Source organism: Fundulus heteroclitus, chromosome 3 (genome assembly GCF_011125445.2).
Source record: "Fundulus heteroclitus isolate FHET01 chromosome 3, MU-UCD_Fhet_4.1, whole genome shotgun sequence".
NCBI classification, from domain to species: Eukaryota; Metazoa; Chordata; class Actinopteri; order Cyprinodontiformes; family Fundulidae; genus Fundulus; species Fundulus heteroclitus.
The window spans coordinates 14,275,681-14,294,838 of NC_046363.1; the positions used below are offsets into that span (position 1 = coordinate 14,275,681).

At 40.0% G+C, this 19,158-nt stretch overlaps 1 protein-coding gene across 2 annotated transcripts in view; it reads right to left on the reverse strand.

The window, feature by feature from the left end:
• The window catches only part of grb10b (growth factor receptor-bound protein 10b), a 93,274-nt gene that overhangs the window by 45,063 nt on the left and 29,053 nt on the right, over nucleotides 1-19,158 (reverse strand). The window contains exon 3 of one of the 2 annotated variants that reach the window (XM_036130573.1): nucleotides 13,711-13,804. In XM_036130573.1, coding sequence (XP_035986466.1) covers nucleotides 13,711-13,804 — 94 coding nt within the window. Of the gene's footprint in view, nucleotides 1-13,710; nucleotides 13,808-19,158 lie in introns of both variants that reach the window. The other variant, XM_036130570.1, reaches the window with a different exon arrangement.

The window sequence follows — 19,158 nt, forward strand, 5'->3', positions numbered from 1 at the left end:
CAAACCCAAAATAGAAGCGGATAATTTTGAAGTGGAAGCAAAATCATAGAATGGTTTTCTACGTTCAAATCTGAATATAAGTGTGGTATCCATTCAAGTTATGGTAAATGGTAAATGACTTGTATAGCGCTTTAACTAGTCTTGACAATCTCCAAAGCGCTTTACACTACAGTTCAGTCATTCACACATTCACACCCTGACGGTGGTGAGCTATGTTAGTAGCTACAGCTGCCCTGGGGCAGACTGACAGAGGCGGGGCTGCCATGCACCGGCGCCACCGGGCCCTCTGACCACCGCCAGCAGGTAATGTGCCCAAGGACACAACGACAGAGACAGTCATTGCGGAAGATCGAACTGGCAACCCGCCAATTACAAGACGAACTCCCTAACCTCTGTGCCACGTCGCCCTTGCAAGTTAATACTTGGAAAACCTACTTTCACTTCAACTGCAGCTGAAACTGTAACTGGATATTTGACTTGTTCACCAACAGACATCAGTCTGTGCAGGATGACAAGAACTCCTCCAAAGTTGTCTTGCTCAGCACCACATCCCCTCAAGGCAGTATCCTCTAGGGGACCTGAAGGAGCCAGTCCGGTCACACAACATCAACACAGCAGTGGAGAAGGTCAGCACTGCTAAGGTCCTGAGGGTGCAGATAATGGATACCCTGGCCTTTCCCATCACACCAAAGTTCTGACAAAGAAAGCCCAGTAGCGCATGCCTGTTCTGCACCAGATGAGGAAGATGCACCACCTCCTACAGGGTCATCATAGAGAACATCCTGACCAGCTGCATCTGTGTCCAGCAGAGAGCCTGTCATGTCTCTGACTGATAGATCCTGCAGATCGGGGTGAGGACAGCTGAAAAAATTATCGGGACAGCACTTCCTCTGATTCAAGATGTTGGAAAAAGACGCAGCCTGACAGAGCTTACAATATCAGCAAGGACCCCTTCCACCCACACCACGGACTTTTCTCACTACTAAAATTGCTGAACTCAAACTATCTCCCAGCCCCCACGTTCTTGGTCCATCACTAGCCAAAGACTGATTACGGCTAAAGTCTGACCCAAGGGTGAAACACTCGTCTCTCTCTCTCTCTCTCCATGTGCAATATAGACAGTTTTCTTATTTCACAATGTTAAATATATATGGTATAGTTAGAATTCTTAGTACTTTTGCATTATCAATGTTTAATACACTGCTAATTTAAAGCAAAATGATACTACTGTTTTCTTTCTGCACTTTTCCTAAACCACTGCAACAAAATCTTGTCTGTATTTGATGAAAAGAATCTGACTGACAATAAAGATGAGCCTTTCAGGGTATAACACTTCCATTTTTTTTCATTTAGAGACTAAATTTCAGCCCCCTTTACTTTGTAAACTAATTAGAAAATCAACGAGAGGAATATTGCACTAAAATGGCTGAATCTCAGTTAGAGCAGATGGAAAGCAAGTATAAACATTACCCGCCAAGTGTTGACAAAAATTCATAATTTGTATTTCATTTTGGGTCGGGCCATTCTAACTGATTAAATCGTTCTATTGGAGCTCTGAAGGTCTTGTTTAGGGTTGCTGTCCTGCTGGAAGCTGAGCCCTTGCTCCGGTCTCAAGGTTTTCCTCCAGCATTACTCTATATCAGTTCCAATCATCTTCCTCCACAACTCAGAAGAACTTTCCTCCCCCTGCTGGACAAAAAACAGTGCCACAGGATGATGCTGCCACCACCATTCTTTACCCCGGGATGGTTCGATTAGGGTGATGTACAGCATTTTCTTTCCACCACACAGTGTTCCACATACAGTCCACATTGTTACATTTTGGTCCAGACCACCTTCTCTTGCATACTTGCTCTGTTACCTCAATGATTTACCTGCAAAAATGGACCTTCTGTGGTCAACAATGGCATTCTTTTCGCCACCGGTACAGGACTATAGACCAGGCGAGTCAAGTTTATTTCTATTGCACAATTCATACACGAGGCAATTCAACGTACTTTACGGAACATCAAAGGAAATACATAAAAATAAAGCATAAAAGAACAATTTGTTAAAATACAGATATTGAAAGTCCGGGGGACCAGTTGCAGGGGACTTTAGACCAGATGACCCCCCAACACCACCTTCCTTTAGAACGTGATCCCCTTTCTTTTCTTTTATTTCATTTTATTTATTTTTTTTGGAGATTTTTCGCAGCTCTAGTGGCTCACTTTTAACACAGTAGGCTGACAGGAAGGAATAGGGGGAGAGACATGCGGCAAAGGACCGCGGGTTGGAGTTGAACCCGGATCGACCGCCTCGAGGACTAAGGCCTAAGGCCACAAAAAGTTAGAATTTGTGGCGGGAAAGTAAGCAGCTCAGTAGACCATTACAGCCGCTGGTGTGAAACACGTTGGACTTATTTGTGCCTGTTACTGTGTATTTTCAGAAAGAAAAAAAAAAACGGAAAGTAAAGGTTTATTTTCAACTAATGCATGCGTTGACGTCTCCATTGTTCGAGTGTGCAACAAAAGCATAAAAGAAATGTTTCAAACAGTTCATTAGTCAAGATTCTTTGTTTTCGGTCCTGATTTCAATGAACAGTTTCTGCATATCTCAGGTTTCTCTAAATATTTAGTTGACCTGCCACCAGTTTCCACTATTTGAGCTGTGGATCCCCGCGCCTCTTCCAGAGTTACCACGGGATTCTTGCCCACTTCTCTGATTCTCCTTTCACAGTGTGTCAGTTGAGGAGCATGACCATGCCCTGCAAGGTCGACAGGTGTGCTACACAATATGAACAGTGATCTGGGTTCACTGTTTGATATTGTTTTCTATTGTAATCCTGCTTTAAACTTCTTTACATCTTTACTCCTGACACGTGTGGCTGGTTCCTTTATCTTTGGGAGGCTTTTTGTGCTCTACTGCTCTATAACCAATGAGGCCTTCACAGAACAGCTGTAGATACAGGCTGATCCAGGGGCGGGGTGGCCATAGGGAGGTTCGGGAGGATTATTGAACGACTGGTCTGTTTCAGGCCGAACCGGTCCATGGCTGCATGGTTGTTGTTGTTTTTTTCCTACCCCATAAACCGCAAACGTGTTGATGCACCGTCGCGTAACTGCCCTCGCGTCCACAGGTGGCACAGTACAACGTCAGACTAGTTCCGTCCGATATTTTCATATTCACCTAATTTGGAAAATTAGGTGGAGCCGTTCGTCTTTCCCTTTATTTATGAAAATATCAAGGAGAGAAAAGAAAAAAAGAAAAGCGGGGAATGAAACAGGAGTGGTTTAAATTAGCAAAGATGCTCAAAAGAAATAGGTGGAGTACGGAAAGTTGACATCATTCAGCTGCGGTCTATATACAGTGAAACTGCAAGGCTTTGGTCTGAAATCCTCATTTATTTACCCCCACGCTCCCCCATTTTACCCCTGTTCTGAGGTGCGTCAGAGCAACCCGTTTTGATGCTGTCTCTTTAAATATAAAGGAGGCACTTAAGGCCTCGCCTTCCTCCAGGCCACGGAGCATTTCACTCCACCCTGTTCAGCCATTTTTGTAGCATACTGGGGAACAGAACAACATTTTGACTTATCCGCTTGTAGCAACATCCTTCAGCTTGGACTACATGATCGCTCTGAGAAATAAAAGTGGCGGATTTGTGAAATTGGTAAGCTGGAGGTCTATGACCTTGTTAGGCACTTCTGCAGCTAATACTGTGACATAATTGTTCAAAAACAATGTAACAAAGAATAGAGAAAACTGAACGGCTTGATAAATAGAATTTTATGTCTCCTTTCGTGTTCTGTGTGCCCTGAAAGTTGACATTGACATATGAGCCAAAATGAATACATAGACAGCCATGCAGCTCCTACAGACATTCAGTATTCCTAGAGACTCCAAGTACATTACACTAAAGGACTAAAAAAGTGGACTTTGTTTGATAGCTGAAAATAATTGTTATTCCTATCATTATATATATCGCACACACATAATTTTAATTGCTGAAAAAAGGTGTTTTTAAACTACAATTAAAGTATTCACATCAAAATTATGGTTCCACTTGCGTCTGTCGAGCAATTGGATGAAACGCCCCGCCCTCCACCGGCTGCAGCCGACTTCGAACAACACATTTATGGGAATTCATTTTTTTTTTCAAACAGTGTATTAATTTCCTTTCTCATCACAAATACATTCTACTTTATGTTTGTCTATCCAGGAAAATCCCAAGACGTTTGTGGTTGTAAGATCACAAGCTTTGAAAAACGGCGGTAGATTTTTGCGTCTTCTGTAAAGCGGACACGACATTTTAAATGAATAACAATGAAAGATAGACAAGATCACACTTGGACTGCACTGCAGGTGAAGTATTTTCTCGTTTCTCCCCTACCTTCATTATCTGTGTTTGTAGGTGTGTATGTATATCCATACACGGACAAAAGAGCACACACACAGACGTACTGATAGTTCCCTAACTTTGCCCAGTCGCTTCATCAGAAAGACAGTCTTGACTACGTACATTGTTCTGCCCAGCGAGCCTAATCTCCAGAGAAATCAGGTGCAGGCACAGACCTGCCCCTTACACTTCTGAACTCCTTACCACTGGGACTGCGAGCCGATGAGCCAGCATCGGCTCTCCCAATTCACCACATGTTTCAGGCATCCAGCTTTTAAATGTATTTAAAAGGCAAGATGAAAAAAAAAAAAATCTTCTCAGAGGAAGAATCCATCCTCAAAGCCCTTTGGAGAACCTCTAGGCACATTTAAATTCAAGAAGTGTCATCTCAGCTGAGGGGGAAATTCTAATCTAATTGCTTTACGCCATAAAACTTTCATCATCCGGGTGAAGTGGGTGTCTAACTTTGCACAATTTTAAATTACAATCTGCACTGGTGATTCATCTTCTAAGTAATTATTCATTTTGAAAAAAAAGAAAAGAAATCTTTAAACTTCAGCATCAAGCTGGTGTATTCACATTGCAAAAACATCTTGCCACTAGGGGGAGACAAGCTCTAATCAAAACAGACTCTTGAAACCCCAGGATGGTAATGGAAGATAGAAACTAACCCAGATGAGAGATGAGTTTGTTATCCTGCAGAAGAGAACGATATGCATGCAGGAGGCTTTCTTTGTTTGACATGTTGCAGAAATGAGCAGTTTCAGTCAATACATTGTGTTTACAAAGACACAAAAATAATATACAGTTATATTCAATAAATTATTGAAGTTCTTTATTTCAGTAACTCAATTCACTAAGGGAAAAAACAATATTAACACAAACTGATGATGCAAACTGAAGTCTTTGTTTCAGTTCATTATTATTTGTTTCCAAAAAAAAAAACAATTTAAGATTAGAATATTGCATCAGACCAATAAAATGCTAACTTTTTCATGCAGAATCGGGGAAAAGTATGTTTAATACTGATTTGAAGACTGCATTTTTTTCAAAAGGTACTTTTATTTTGACAAACAAGCCTCTCAGAAATTCATATTCTAATTTATTGAACACGACTGTAGATGTCAGAAAAAAACACAATGTTACATACTGTACAATAATCCTTCAAACTGTGCAGTGCAAAACTCTTCTGCTTTAACATATATCTTGCCCAGCTGCCAGCCATAATCATCATGAAATGTGTAACACACTGAATACATTTGAATAAATTCGAATGTCATCAAAGAGTTCATTTATTTCAATAAGTCAATTAAATAAAATATGCTCAGAATCAATACAACTCATTCCAAACATAATGTTATGTTTCAAGTGTCTGTTTCAGTTTATTGTGACAACTATGTTTTGCAGATAATGAAAACCCAAAATTCAGCTTTTCCAAATACATTACATAGAACTAATTTCAAAAACTGGTATCTTGAAAGTGGTCCAGTGGGCAGTCATTGAGAGTAAGCTACTGAACTGGGTGTTAAGAGAGTGCTGCATGCAACCATTTTGATGGAAGGTTTAGTGGATGGAAACAATGTGAGAAACAAAGGTCCACAAGCAACAGGGCCTATACCAGGTTTGAGAAGACTGTGAACGGAGGCCCATTATAGATTTTAGGGGGGAGCCTCCAGGTGCGGTTTGCAGCTAGAATCAGAGCTTTAAGAGACACACAACCAGGAGAGCAGCTATAACTGTCACATTCCTTGTGCTAAGCCATTCATGAACCAGATAGAAAGTCAGAAGCATGTTACCAGGACTAAGGAGAACAATGACTGTTCAGTGGTCCAAAGTCCTCATTACAGAGGAAAGTCATTTTTTTTTCATTTCATTACACAGAGTCAAGGTCCCAGACCCTGGGAGAACAGCGGAGAGACTCCGAACCCGAGCAGACGGTGGCCAGGTGGGAAGTTCCCACAGTCAGTGATGATTTAAACATCCACTGGTGTTGGTCCACAGAGTTTCATCAAAAGTTGTGAAGCAATATCTTAGATTAGTTTGTGTTTTACCATGCAGTCAAGCTTAATGAGGATGATCACTTCATTTTCCATGCATTCATGCAACAGATGTCCCTTCAAAGTATGGAGTATACATATAGTGTATATCTATATATATACATATATATATATATGTTTTACCAAGCTGACATGTCAGCATAATTTTTCTAAGACTGCTCGTATGTAATACTTTAATTTTGTGAGAACCTGAATTTTGGGCTTTTATCACCTGTAGGCTTGATTAATGAATATATGTTAAAATGTTTTGACCCACTGAAGTAAATCACTCCTTCGACAGTTTTCACATTTACTGATATGCGCCGTCTTCACAGCTCAGGACAGCTGGATCATGTGCAGTGCTTTAAATGTCAGGCCGCTCTAAAGGAGCTGAAAGTCCCACTGCTTAGCAGAAGGATGACTGGGGAAACACAAACAGTAATTTGATGGATGTGAGGTTTCAGGCATCCCAGGGGCTTCAAAGTGACTGCAGACATACACCAATTTTCTTTTTCAAGAGGGGAAAAAGAAAAAAAAGAAAAGAGCCTAGGGGGAAAACAACAGCGAGAGCTTCCAAAGCTGCAGTAAATATTCTCACTTTTCTGTTTCAAGCCACCCCTTAAAGCCTTAAGTGTTGTCTTTGTGGAGGTTTTCCTGAAAACGTGTCCGGCAGTCGTATCACAGGTGCCTGTGACTCACAGGCGGTTAATCTCTGGGTATTAATAGTGACAGGTAAGCTGAAGCAGCTACTTATAGATAACCTGGAGAGCTAAAGAGCTATATACCACAAGACACATGGTGCATAAAAAGCCAGACTGCAGGCAACGAGGAGAAAGAGTCACCAATTAACACAGAAAAGAGTGACCATATATACGTAAAAAAAATATTTCCTATTGTATTGTTGCTTTATCTCAAAAATAATGCCGAATCAATCTCATGCCTGGCACATCGTGTGAGGGCACCTACCTACATAAAAAGTGAGCATAAATGCAATTTACATTTCTCCTGAACACATCAATCCCCCTGCAGCTGATATTCTCCTTAGTCGAGACATGAGCCCTTAAGCTAATAAGCAATAATAGAAAGAAAAAAAATTACGTTGTGACCTACTTTGGCCTTTGGATTAGTAGAGCCATTTATACAGAGAGAAATGCAACCAATTAAATCTAAGGCAGAGATGTAACGTTTGTGCGTCAGTATCGATCATGCGATCGCAGTCACAAGTGCGTGTCATGACTAGACAAACAAAGGTATGCGTCACTCTCCCTGGTGTAAGACAGTTTATGACACTGAATGCATGCACCTGGAGTAGGCAGGCTCGTACCAGATTACAAACAATTATTAACAAATATTAATATCAATATCTGTCAGAAAAGCAGTCAGAAAAGTTGCAATATTGCAGCTGGCTATTAGATAATCTTTTGATATACTGTAAGAATCCATCACCTGTTCCGGCTATCGTTGAAAGCGACGCATAAAGACAAGGTTGATCATTACAAAACAGCAAACGGAACTGAAATCCAAAATAAAAGATCAAACCTAGGCTCGACCAACATGTGACAAGGCAAAGTTTGCGCAACTAACCAGTCAAGGCCGGGGCAGCAACAGATAACAACATCCCTCCAATGTGGACAGTTTTATTCAGGCCTAATCAGCCTAAATTACAGGCATCTCTATGGAATGAAGAACGTTTGCTTACATGTATTGATCAATGAAGACGGGCCACCTGAATGAAATGGGCTTAGACTGGGTATTGACACTAGCAGAGATCTAACAAGTGATACAGAGAAACAAACTGTGCAGTAAAAGGATATAGGGACAAAAAACAAGAACCTCATCAGCAAATCTTCTCTGTAAGAAGTGATATTATCCCAAATCGTATCATCTTAAAGACAGTGGACTCATGTGGTAGTACACTCTGCACTTCTGGTTCATTCAGCGATAATTAACATAAATAGATTCACTATATTATGAATACTTTAAGATGCTAAACACATTCAAAACATACATATCATCAAAGCTGTGACAGCCAGGAAACAGGACTTTCATCCAGCTCTCATTCAATAGTCAATTTCTTGTCGCCAGCTTTCTTTACATGTCATTATTGGGGCGTTAATAACTCATCGCTGCCCTGTGAACAGCTACTACCACCTGAGCTGGGCACCTCTGCAGCTCCTTCAGAGATACCAGCGGGAGTATCAATTCGTTCAGTTTTACAAACTCAAGGGAAATGCATTGATCAATAGTTGTGGATAGCTGAATAGACTTTCACCGTCATTAATGTAGAAATTCTGTATAAACTCTAGCCGACCAAATGCTTTTGGTCACAGAAAGTAGTGAGAAGAAGAGTCAGGGGAAAAAATGGGAGTTAACCTCAATATTCAACAACTATATTGTAGTTATTTGTTTTAATGACGTCATGTGGGGCCAGGTTTAACTACGTTCTGTAACTGTACCCCACCTGTCCGGCCACAGTTTTATATTAGAAAGACTGTACCAGTCTGTTCTAAATATAAAACCTGGATATTACAGTTTGGGTTGCCGCATAATTTTATTTCTTTCATAAGTTGAATCCCTTTACGCCTGCTTTCTTCTCCCCTCCTTACTACCCAGAACAACTCCAGCCTGTTAAATAAGTTTTATAAATAGCACGGCCGCCTATATCGCTTTTCCACACAAGCCCTCTAAATAACAGTGATACACTGTAAAGGAGAATAGCCCTGCGAGAGCTTTAATCAAGGTTGCTCCGAATTATTTTTTTGCTCATTAGTGCGCAAGAGGTGGCCAAAAACAAGACCATTGTTGCCGAGGACAGCCCCAAATGGCCCTCCTTAACCCCGGAATGTAGACTATGCATTTTGGACTTGTTCCCTCTAGTCCAAAACAAAAAGGAGGGGTCTCTTTCCCGCGCAAAGAAGGGGAGCGTACGGGGTATACATTTACAGTACATCAATTAAACACACACACACACACACACACACACACACACACACACACACACACACACACACATATAGCAGGCACATGAAAGGGGATCAACTGCCTATGAATGCAAGCCTGGCAAAGGAGTTTCTATTCAAAGGCATCTGTGGGAGCAATGCCAGAGCAAGTGCACTGTAAAGCGCGGCTCGGGATTGCTCAGTATAATACCACTAGTGACAGCACACACACACCCACACCCACACACACACACACACACACACACACACCCACTGAGGGCCAAGCCTCCAGATAGGAGGGAGAGGCCCTGCGCACAGGGAGAATGTGCACAGGGGAAAAAAACAGCAAGAGGTGAGAACAGGGAGAGACAGAAATATATATATATATAACATCCAGTTAAACCCATATTTATTCATACCCCTGGCAGGTTTAGGTTGAAACTAATATTACATAGGAATGTTACTAACCTATTCTGACTAGAAGTAATATTATTGTTATGTTGTGGCTCAGTCAGAGTGCAGCTTGAATGTAATGTTTTATTGTTTACTGAGAGATCAATTTGTGCTTGAATGTATCTGATATATATATATATATATATATATATATATATATATATATATATATATATATATATATATATATATATATATATATATATATATAAATAAAGGAATAGTGTCAATTTGCAGACCTGGGGACTCAGATCTGCAACTTGTACTCATGTTGCATAAACAAAGATTGCAGACTTAGCCTAGACTTACACTCCAGTTAACCTGGCCAGCCAGCCTGACAATGCTTAGCACTCTAGTTCTGCACATTATCCATCTGGGTCTACTCCATTTGAATTTGTTGGGGGAAAGGCGGGAATTTCAGCAGAACTCTTTGAGCTGATTGGGTGAGGCGACACCTGGTGCCCGCCTACCAAAGGTTGGTTTGAGCCAATCACGTTCTCAGATTAAAAGGTATGCAGCAGACGTCATAAGAAACCACAACAAGGTAAGCTAGTCAAGGCACTTCTTGCTGTTCTTTCAAAGATGAAATTGTGGATTCTTATAACACAGGTGTGATAGCAGCAGCTACGCATGCGTCCTCCAGAACTCATGCTTTATGTGTATGCTGCAACGTGATTGGCCCGAACCGTATTTGGTTCGGACACAAATGGTTGAAGCCAGAGCGGTACAAGTTGGATTCTTGTGTGTTTGTGAACGCACAAATACCGCGAGAATTCAGCTTGCGGTCAAGGTTACACGCCAGTGACTTGAATTGTACTCAATGACTGGGATTCAAGGCAAGGCAAGGCAAATTTATTTGTATAGCACATTTCAGTACGGAGACAATGCAAAGTGCAAAGTCACTCAAACTCCTAATGTCACTTAATCAGGGGTGAAAATAGGCGAGTAAATTCAGATTATTTGAGTGAATCATTAAAGCTCTTTCCTCTGAGTGATTGAAGTGTATATAAATGACATGTTAGCGTTGCGCACAATACATGTTTTTCTATAATGATTCTCAACAGAAAAAAGGGAGTTCACGGTAAGATTCATGTCTGTCTATTTTTATTTAATGCTACCCTTCAAAGAGTGTTTTAGTAATTCAGACACAGACCACATAACCTTTTCTTTTTTTTCTTTTTTACTGTTTATCAGACCAGGCTTAACTTTTTGTTTTAGATTACAAATTTAATTATAGATTTTTTTTAGAGAAGGTTTTATTCCTTTTTTAAATTCTGAGGTATTTTATTTTCTGGCTCTTCAAAATAAAAGCCATTCCTCTTAGGTTTATTCAGAAATGTAATTTCCTTTTTAACCACACACTATATTGTTCCAGAACTCATTATTTTGTAATTTATTACAGACCTTGGAATGTGTACTGATTTGACAAGACAAGAGAGCTTTGAATGCAGATTTAGTAGATCGTTACCAAATGATCTCGCACACCTTCTGTCTCAAAATAGCGAAAGAAAAGCCTCTAACCTTAAATAATGCACTGTTAAATAAAACAGTGGAGAATTTGCACGTTAGCAATTACAGTTGTTAACAATATCTATACAAATACATAAAGCTTAAAAATAAAAGCACAATTCTTGTTTGTTTCCTTCAGAAAAAACTTTGTCTATTATTTTGTTTTTTAAATGGGTTAAATATTACATCAAAAAGATCTGTCCTGTTGTTTGCTGAGGAGTTGTTCATACACCTGCTGCTACATCTTCTTTCCCTTTACCGTTTCCAAAACATTCATAATCTTGTAGTGTACTTAGGTAATTAGCATCATCTCATTGTTTTTGCTTGCATGCCTGCACTCATCGCTCAGCTAAAAGCCACACTGCAGCTTGCTGTGAATGCTATTACAGCAGCTGGAAGCATTTCAGTCCCTTTAGAGCTTATTACCCACCCATAGGGTATGATTCAGGCTTTAGATGGATCTACAATTCTTGAGCACGTGCTGCAGGAATGCACGTGGAAAGGGTGATTGTAACAGGTTGAGCAAATCTGTTCAAAAGACTGGAGACATTCAAAATAATTGCGGGAAATGTTCTGCATATACGTACTGATTGAAACTTAGTTGGCACGGTCACTTTGTCTCCATGCCCATGACATATATTAACATCCATGACAGCAGCAAGGATCCGCCGGAGTTCCCCTTTGCCCCGAAAAGGCTATCGTTATCATTTTACATAAACAAAGAACGTTATTCTGACATTGTTAGTGACTTTGTTAAGACAAGGAACAGGATGTGACCGCTCATCTCACACAGATATCTTGAGAACATAACATTCTGGCCATCCTGAGAGGCTGGCCAATAAAACCACAATCTTCACAATGCCCCATTTAGATAACTTTATCTCCCAGCCGAGTAACACATTTATTAGTCACAGTCGTTTCAAACAGTAGATTGCTAACTTTTTTTTTTTCATTCAAAGATTTTATAAGTCAGAACACAGTGAATAGGTTTTACAGTCTAAGTCTAAGTCAATCAGGAATATACGATCTCAGATGAGGAACACTTACTTAACATCCAGATAAAAGAGCAAGAGCCCTTTGTTTCAGTTACAAGGTTTTATAATGCCCAAACGTGGGAGGGAAACAAATGGACCCTTCTGGGTATTAAAATTAGAATCAAACAATACGAGCAATATGTATGTGTGGATTATATATTAACAATTTATCCAAACAGTTTTTTCCAATCCATGACTGCATGCATCATGCTCCAAGCAAGGTGTTTAAAGATGAATTTCAAGGGAGCAAAAAAAATATGAGAAGCTATTTAGAAGGAAACCACAACAGGTCTCATTTGTGGTTTACTCAGGTTGTGAAAGATGAGAAAGAGGAACAGACAACAGGAAGGCTAAACAAAGCAAAGTAAAGCCACGCTTTATACAACATCCTGGATTTAAAAACGTTTAAAGTAAAAGTATGGACCTGCATCCTAATATACAATATACACAACCTACTGTTTTAATAATGTGGGCTGCGGTAAATTAGCTAATTACCAACAAGATAAAAGCATATTCAAATATCAACCATGGGATCATTCTGGCTTTGTTTTAAAATAAGAGTTTGTTTGTGTTCTTATATTTCCTGTAGAGGAATCGGAATCGGCTAAAAAGCTTTAAAATGACCTGAAATCCCACAATCCCACAATTCAGTAGTGTCCAGCTCTCCTTTTTGATATTAAGAAATCTACAGGCACTGCTTCATTTTTATCAGGTGGCGCATTTGAAGGAACAGCGAGATAAGGATAAATGAGTGAATACCCTTTTTTAAATCGTGCAGTTTAAACATAAATCTCGCTGCATTAAAGTCATCTGTATTCCGCTGCCTGTGAGCTCCCTCCATCCTGTCTGATCCTGGAAAATGACAATGTAATTTCTGCTCCATTTACTCCCCATGCAAGAGCCAAGCGTTCTCATTCACTGCTCGAGCCTTCGCAGACTCCCCGCCCCTTACCTCTCATGCTGAGCCAATATTGTACTTAAATCTCATGCTCCGATTGTCATGGATGAGCCCTGTATGGTGCAATTAGGTACACGGCGTAATTCTACTGGCACCCTGTGTCCACGCAAAACACCCTTTGAACAGCTTAAATGTGTACAGTGGAAGAAACCCAAATATAGATTACAGCCGGTGACCCAGGTCTGGCATACTGTAGAGAATAATCAACAGTTACCCCCACCACCATCACCCTTTTGTTGTAAGATCATTCTCTAATGTATGAAATTAAGTCAACATGTGTGTATCTGTGTCATGAGCAATTAAAAGTTTTGCACGAAAGTTACAGAGCACTAACTTTACCATATATATACTACATATCCATTAGCATTGTTTTTTGGTTTAAAAAAAAAAACACAACAAAACTAACCTTGATGGTTTGGAGAACTTTGATTGGTTGATTGCTGGAAGCTTGGACGAATGAGGTCAGCCTGTCGGTGATTGGAGGAGCAGTCTATGTTGTCCTGCTGAAATGGGAAACAGAAAAAAAAAAAAAAAACTTTTGTTAGTCACCATGAAACAATACAGAAAGGAACTCTTATCACAGATGTTGTAAACCTGGCCACCTCGCTGACAATAGATCAGGGGGAGGTCTGTCAGACGCTGTATGTCGACCTGATCAATGCAAGATATACAACTTTGCTGAAATAGCATTGATGTCACAAAGACTTCAGATAATGATGGTCATAGACGTGACCTAAAACTGTACAGAAATGACAGCCTACCAGAAAGACAGTAAACAGGATGAAGCGGCCATTAGATCAAAACGAGATGGCGTGTATCAGTGTGTAAAAACAATTAACAGATGTTTTACTGATCTAGCTTTATATTATATTCAAAATTTTAGAACCCAATTTTTCCATGAGGAAACAAATTCCAGGCCTAGAAACAATGGTTCACTGGTGCCACGCTTGTTGGCATCCACACTAACATTTTTTAAAACCGCCTTTTGCCAGAACAAAAGCCTGAGTACTTACTAAAAGAATTAGCAACGTTGAAAGCATACAGACTAAAGGATTTATACATAATCTCTTTAAATTATCCAGTCCCAGATGTTCTCTTATGCTCTCGTTTCTTAAACTCAAACTACAGGTCTTCTACGGACCAAGGACCAGGAATAGATTTTGTGTCTCGGTTTTGTCCCATTGTATCTGGCTCATTTCCTTGCTTGAAAGCTCCAATGACAAACATTTTTACAGTTTTCTTGCAGCACCTTCAGATTTCCTATCAGACAGATCCTGGTATATCAAACAGTTCATGGTGCCATTTAATCTCACAAGGTTCCCAGGACCTCGAAGCAGAACCAGACTCACAACATCACAGATCCTCCAACATACTCGCATTCTGTTTATGTCACTGAAACGCTTGAGGTTAGTCTCATCTGACCAAAGCACACAGTTCCAGTTAACACCCCAACTAACATATTGTCTATTTATTTATTTAAAGGGGCCTAGTCACGTACAATGAGATTCCCACACCAGTAAGGCAAGGCAACTTTATTTGTATAGCACATTTTCATCCAAAGGCAACTCAAAGTGCTTGTACATAGAATTGAATAAAACCAAACTTAAAAACATGAAATAACACTTAAAAAGAGTGTAAAAAGAAATAAAAATTCACCAAGGTTTAACAGTGGCAGCAGCTCACTCTGGTCGCGCCCTGTTGGCTTCTTATGTTGTATTTCTGTGTTTTACACTTTGTTTTTGCACTATTTCTTAGTAAATAAATAATTTTTGTGTATATTTACTATAACAATACCATAAACGAAGACTGCGAACGTCTTACGTAATTACGCAAATGCGTGCCTGACCCAGGAATACAACAGCTTTATTCACACTAGCGTGGTCCCAGTGAATTAGCGGGTATGATGCAAGGTCTTGACCCGTTAAATTGCTGGGTCAGTTTTACCCGGTAAATCAGCTCTGGCTTTATTCACACATAACCTTGACCCATTAAATTACTGGGTAACATTAGAAGTGTGAAAGGGGATAAGGAGGAGCAATGGAGGTGGAGGTTAAGTAACCCGAAACCTGTAGATCGGGTCGGTCTTCGACCACACCGAGCTGTCACTTCACCGCAAGGCACTGCTGGACGGTAGGGGTGGGAGATATGAAGAAAATCTAATATCCCGATATCTTTGGGCTATATCAAGATACACGATATATATCGCGATATGTTCAAGTAACCTTGAATAACAAAATTTTTCAACCCAAATAGTGCCTAAAGTTGCATTGGTATATCACATATTAACGTGTAATTTTTTTTGTTTGAAAAATTTATTGCAAAATAGAAATTAATTTAAAATGTTTTATTTTAGCAATGTTTTAACCACAGCTGCACATAGAAGCTTTTCACAAATTACAATATTGTCACATTAAAGCTCTTTCATGGTCAACACTGGACCTTAAAAAACAGAACATCCCAACGGCCAAAAGGAAGACCAAGGAAAAATCTGACACAATATACAACTGAATTAAAAGGTGCTCTTTTGTGCTTAAGACATAAACATTTGTATAATAAAAATGTGACAATCCCAAAAACAAAAGCTCGTATTGTGACTATAAAATCAATTGACCAGTCGCAGCTACATATTCAGAGCATCTAAAAAATATTTCTGTTGCTCTTTAGGTGCTGGGAAATTTTAAACAAGAAACGTTTTTTTTTATATGGGATTTAGCAAAAGAAGACGCCAGTTTCAACAGTTTTACAGCTGGTTTAATTAAAGTTCCCTTCAGTGTGTGTGTTGGGGGGTCGACACGCAGAGTTTACAAGTCTTCATTTTGCACTGGATGATGTTTTAGGTGGAACAAATTTGTGCTACTGCTACTTTTTGTGGCAATGGTGTTACGGCATGCTCTGCAAATTGCCGCGTTTTGTTCAACCTCCTTCTTGTGAAATCCAAACCACGGTTTGCAACACGCCTGCGCCAGAGCACTTTCTGGTGTGGAGGAGGAGCGAGTGATGCGTTCACAGCATATGGGAAAAACTAAACTCACAGTGAATTAAATACAGCGGCTCAATCTTCCCATGAAAATTTACACTCGATGGTCACGATAAAGTCATTTAAACTATCTTGCAGAGGAAAACTTGTGATACATCAGGTATATTCGATATATCGCCCACCCCTACTGGACGGTCTGCTGGCTCTTACCGTAGCTAGGTCAGCGGTCTTCACCTTGCTTTCTGAAAGTTTCACAGTACTACTGGCAGTGCCAGTAATCAAGGCTGGTGCAAAATTTGTTTCAGGCTCAGAAAGGACTATGTAAACACTATCAGGATGAACGCTTGCCGTATCTTGTTTTATTTGAAGATAATTATATGGTGTTTTGTGTTTTTTATGGTCAGAGTAGGTGACTAGGCCCCTTTAACCTTTGTTTATACAGGTTGCCTCATTGAGATCCAAGATCTCATTTACAAGAGAGACCTGTGCACAGCAAAGTAAGTTTTAAACATTTTAATTAATGCTCTGACTGTGACTGACCTTTTCCTGACTTACAAAGAGCAACACACAAATATACCTTACTCTATTGGTGAATTGTATTGCATTTCTCATTTTTGATGAGAGGCTGAAAGAAATGGGCCTCTGAGTCACATCATATTCATACGTCAGGGAAACGGGGATTACGAAGTTACACCTTTAAAGCTCTGAGGAAATCTGATCAGCCCTAAAAAAAAATGTTACATTTGTTTTACATGAGTTGTTAGGAGTGGATTTTGAATGTGAGATTACAATGCTGTCTTAACAGATGAAGTCATACTAAGGCTTTTCGCACTCCTTTGCCAGAGGTGCCAAAGAGTGTAGTGGGAGCTGCATCTGCAATGAGGTTGTCTGACCTCAGCTGAAAAACTCTCAACACATCCCATCAACAGGCAAAGTGTTGGCAAAGGTATAATTGCACCACATTTTTGTTTGATTTTGACTGGTTTCTGGCATTACCAAATGCTACTTATCATTTAGTTAGTGCATCTCACACAGCAGTAGTGGGGAAGAGAAAGTTCTTGAGGATACTGTGTTTGTTTACAATGGCATTCTCCGCTGAGCTCATCATGCAAAACAGACCTCTGGTGCTGTAATGCAAGATGTTGCGGCTGCTTCTTGTGCCCCATTTACAACACTTGCAGTGTGAGAAGAGTTTGATTTTATTACGCTTTGTTTGCACCGTCACACAAAGTTATTCTGCTCAAATGTCTTTAAAAGATGCTTTTGGTTAAACATCAAAGTCTCTACCGGTAAAACGATGACAACCCTCACTGTGCAAGTCTGTTTACGGTGCTTTGCAAAAGTATTCATATTTGTCACGGTGCCACAACAAACTTCAAAATATCTTATTGGGATCTCTATACAAGAAACCAGAGAAAAGTGGGCTGAATATATAAGCATTGGATTTTAGTATAAAAAAAATATATATATTATTTTTATTTTAAAAAAGTAAAAACCTTTTGTTTTTTGTTTTCTTTCTCAGTTATGAACTACACTGCTCAAAATAAAATTAAAGGAACAGTTTTTAATCAGAGTAGAATATTAAATCAGTTAAACTTCAGGATTTCAGTGGTAGAGGGTGTTGTTAAACTGTCTTAACTATTTTGGTGTTAATGAAATTAACAACAGACGCACTATAGGCAAGGCAAGTTAATTTAAATAGCACTTTTTAGTAACAAGACGACTCAAAGTTGGGGCAACAATGAGATGACCCAAACTGCTTGTCAGTAGTTTTCATTTGACCAGGGTGAGTGTCACTACTGGTAGCATGAGGCGATACCTTGATCCTACAGAGCTTGGATAGGCAGTCTAACTAAAATGAGTTGTACAGGGCCATCAGAGGTTGTTAATCCATCAGCAGGACCAGTATCTGCTCCTTCGTGCAAGGAGGAACCGGATGAGTACTGCCAGAGCTGAGCAACGAGACCTCCAGTAGCCCACTTGCCTGAATGTCTCTGACCAAGCCATTAGAAACAAACTTGATGAGGGTGGCCTTAGGGCCCGATGTCCTTTAATAGGCCCTGTGTTCACTGCCCGGCACCGTGGAGCTCGACTGGAATGTTCCAGAACACCAGAATTGGCAGGTTCAGCGCTGCCGTCCTGTTCTTCTCACAGATGAGAGCAGGTTCACTCTGAGCTCATGTGAAAGACACGAAAGGGTCTGGAGAGGTCTGACGTTGTCAGGCGTGCATACAAGCACGTGGGGGTCATGCAAACTATGGAGTACCAATCTGAGTTCCTGCAATGGCACCTCAGCAAATCGGCCTAGCATGCCGCCTCGGTTTTTCAGTTTCACTTTCTCTGTGATTAAGTCGTCTATAGGTTAATTTTCGTTTTTAAATGATGATTATTTTTGGCCCAAACACATTACTCCTTCTATATCAGCAGGGGTATCCAGCAGGATTTTTTTTACAGCTGATATGTGTTTTTAAAGTGTTTCTTTATTTTAGATTTGTTTGAGCAGTATACATTGTGTTTGTCTATCACATAAAATCTCATTAAACTACATTAAAATTTGAGGATATAAAGTGACACAATATGAAGTAGTTCAAAGGTTATTCACACTTGCAAGGCACAGTCAGGCATTACAGAAGAACAACTGAGCTTGTGGTCTTTACATTCAGACCTCCTCTCTTAATCGTAATACTACAAAACACATAGTTAAATAATACCATATGGCAGCGTTGGTGCAGAATTGTCAAATTCCGCAGCCCAAATATTCCTTGAGTATAAACTCTACAGTAAGTGTTCAAAGTCAGTTTATTAAAAAAAAATCTCAAAGAGCAGTTTAGGGGGGGGGGAAGACTCAGCAGCCATGTTTCCATCAGTGTTTTTTAG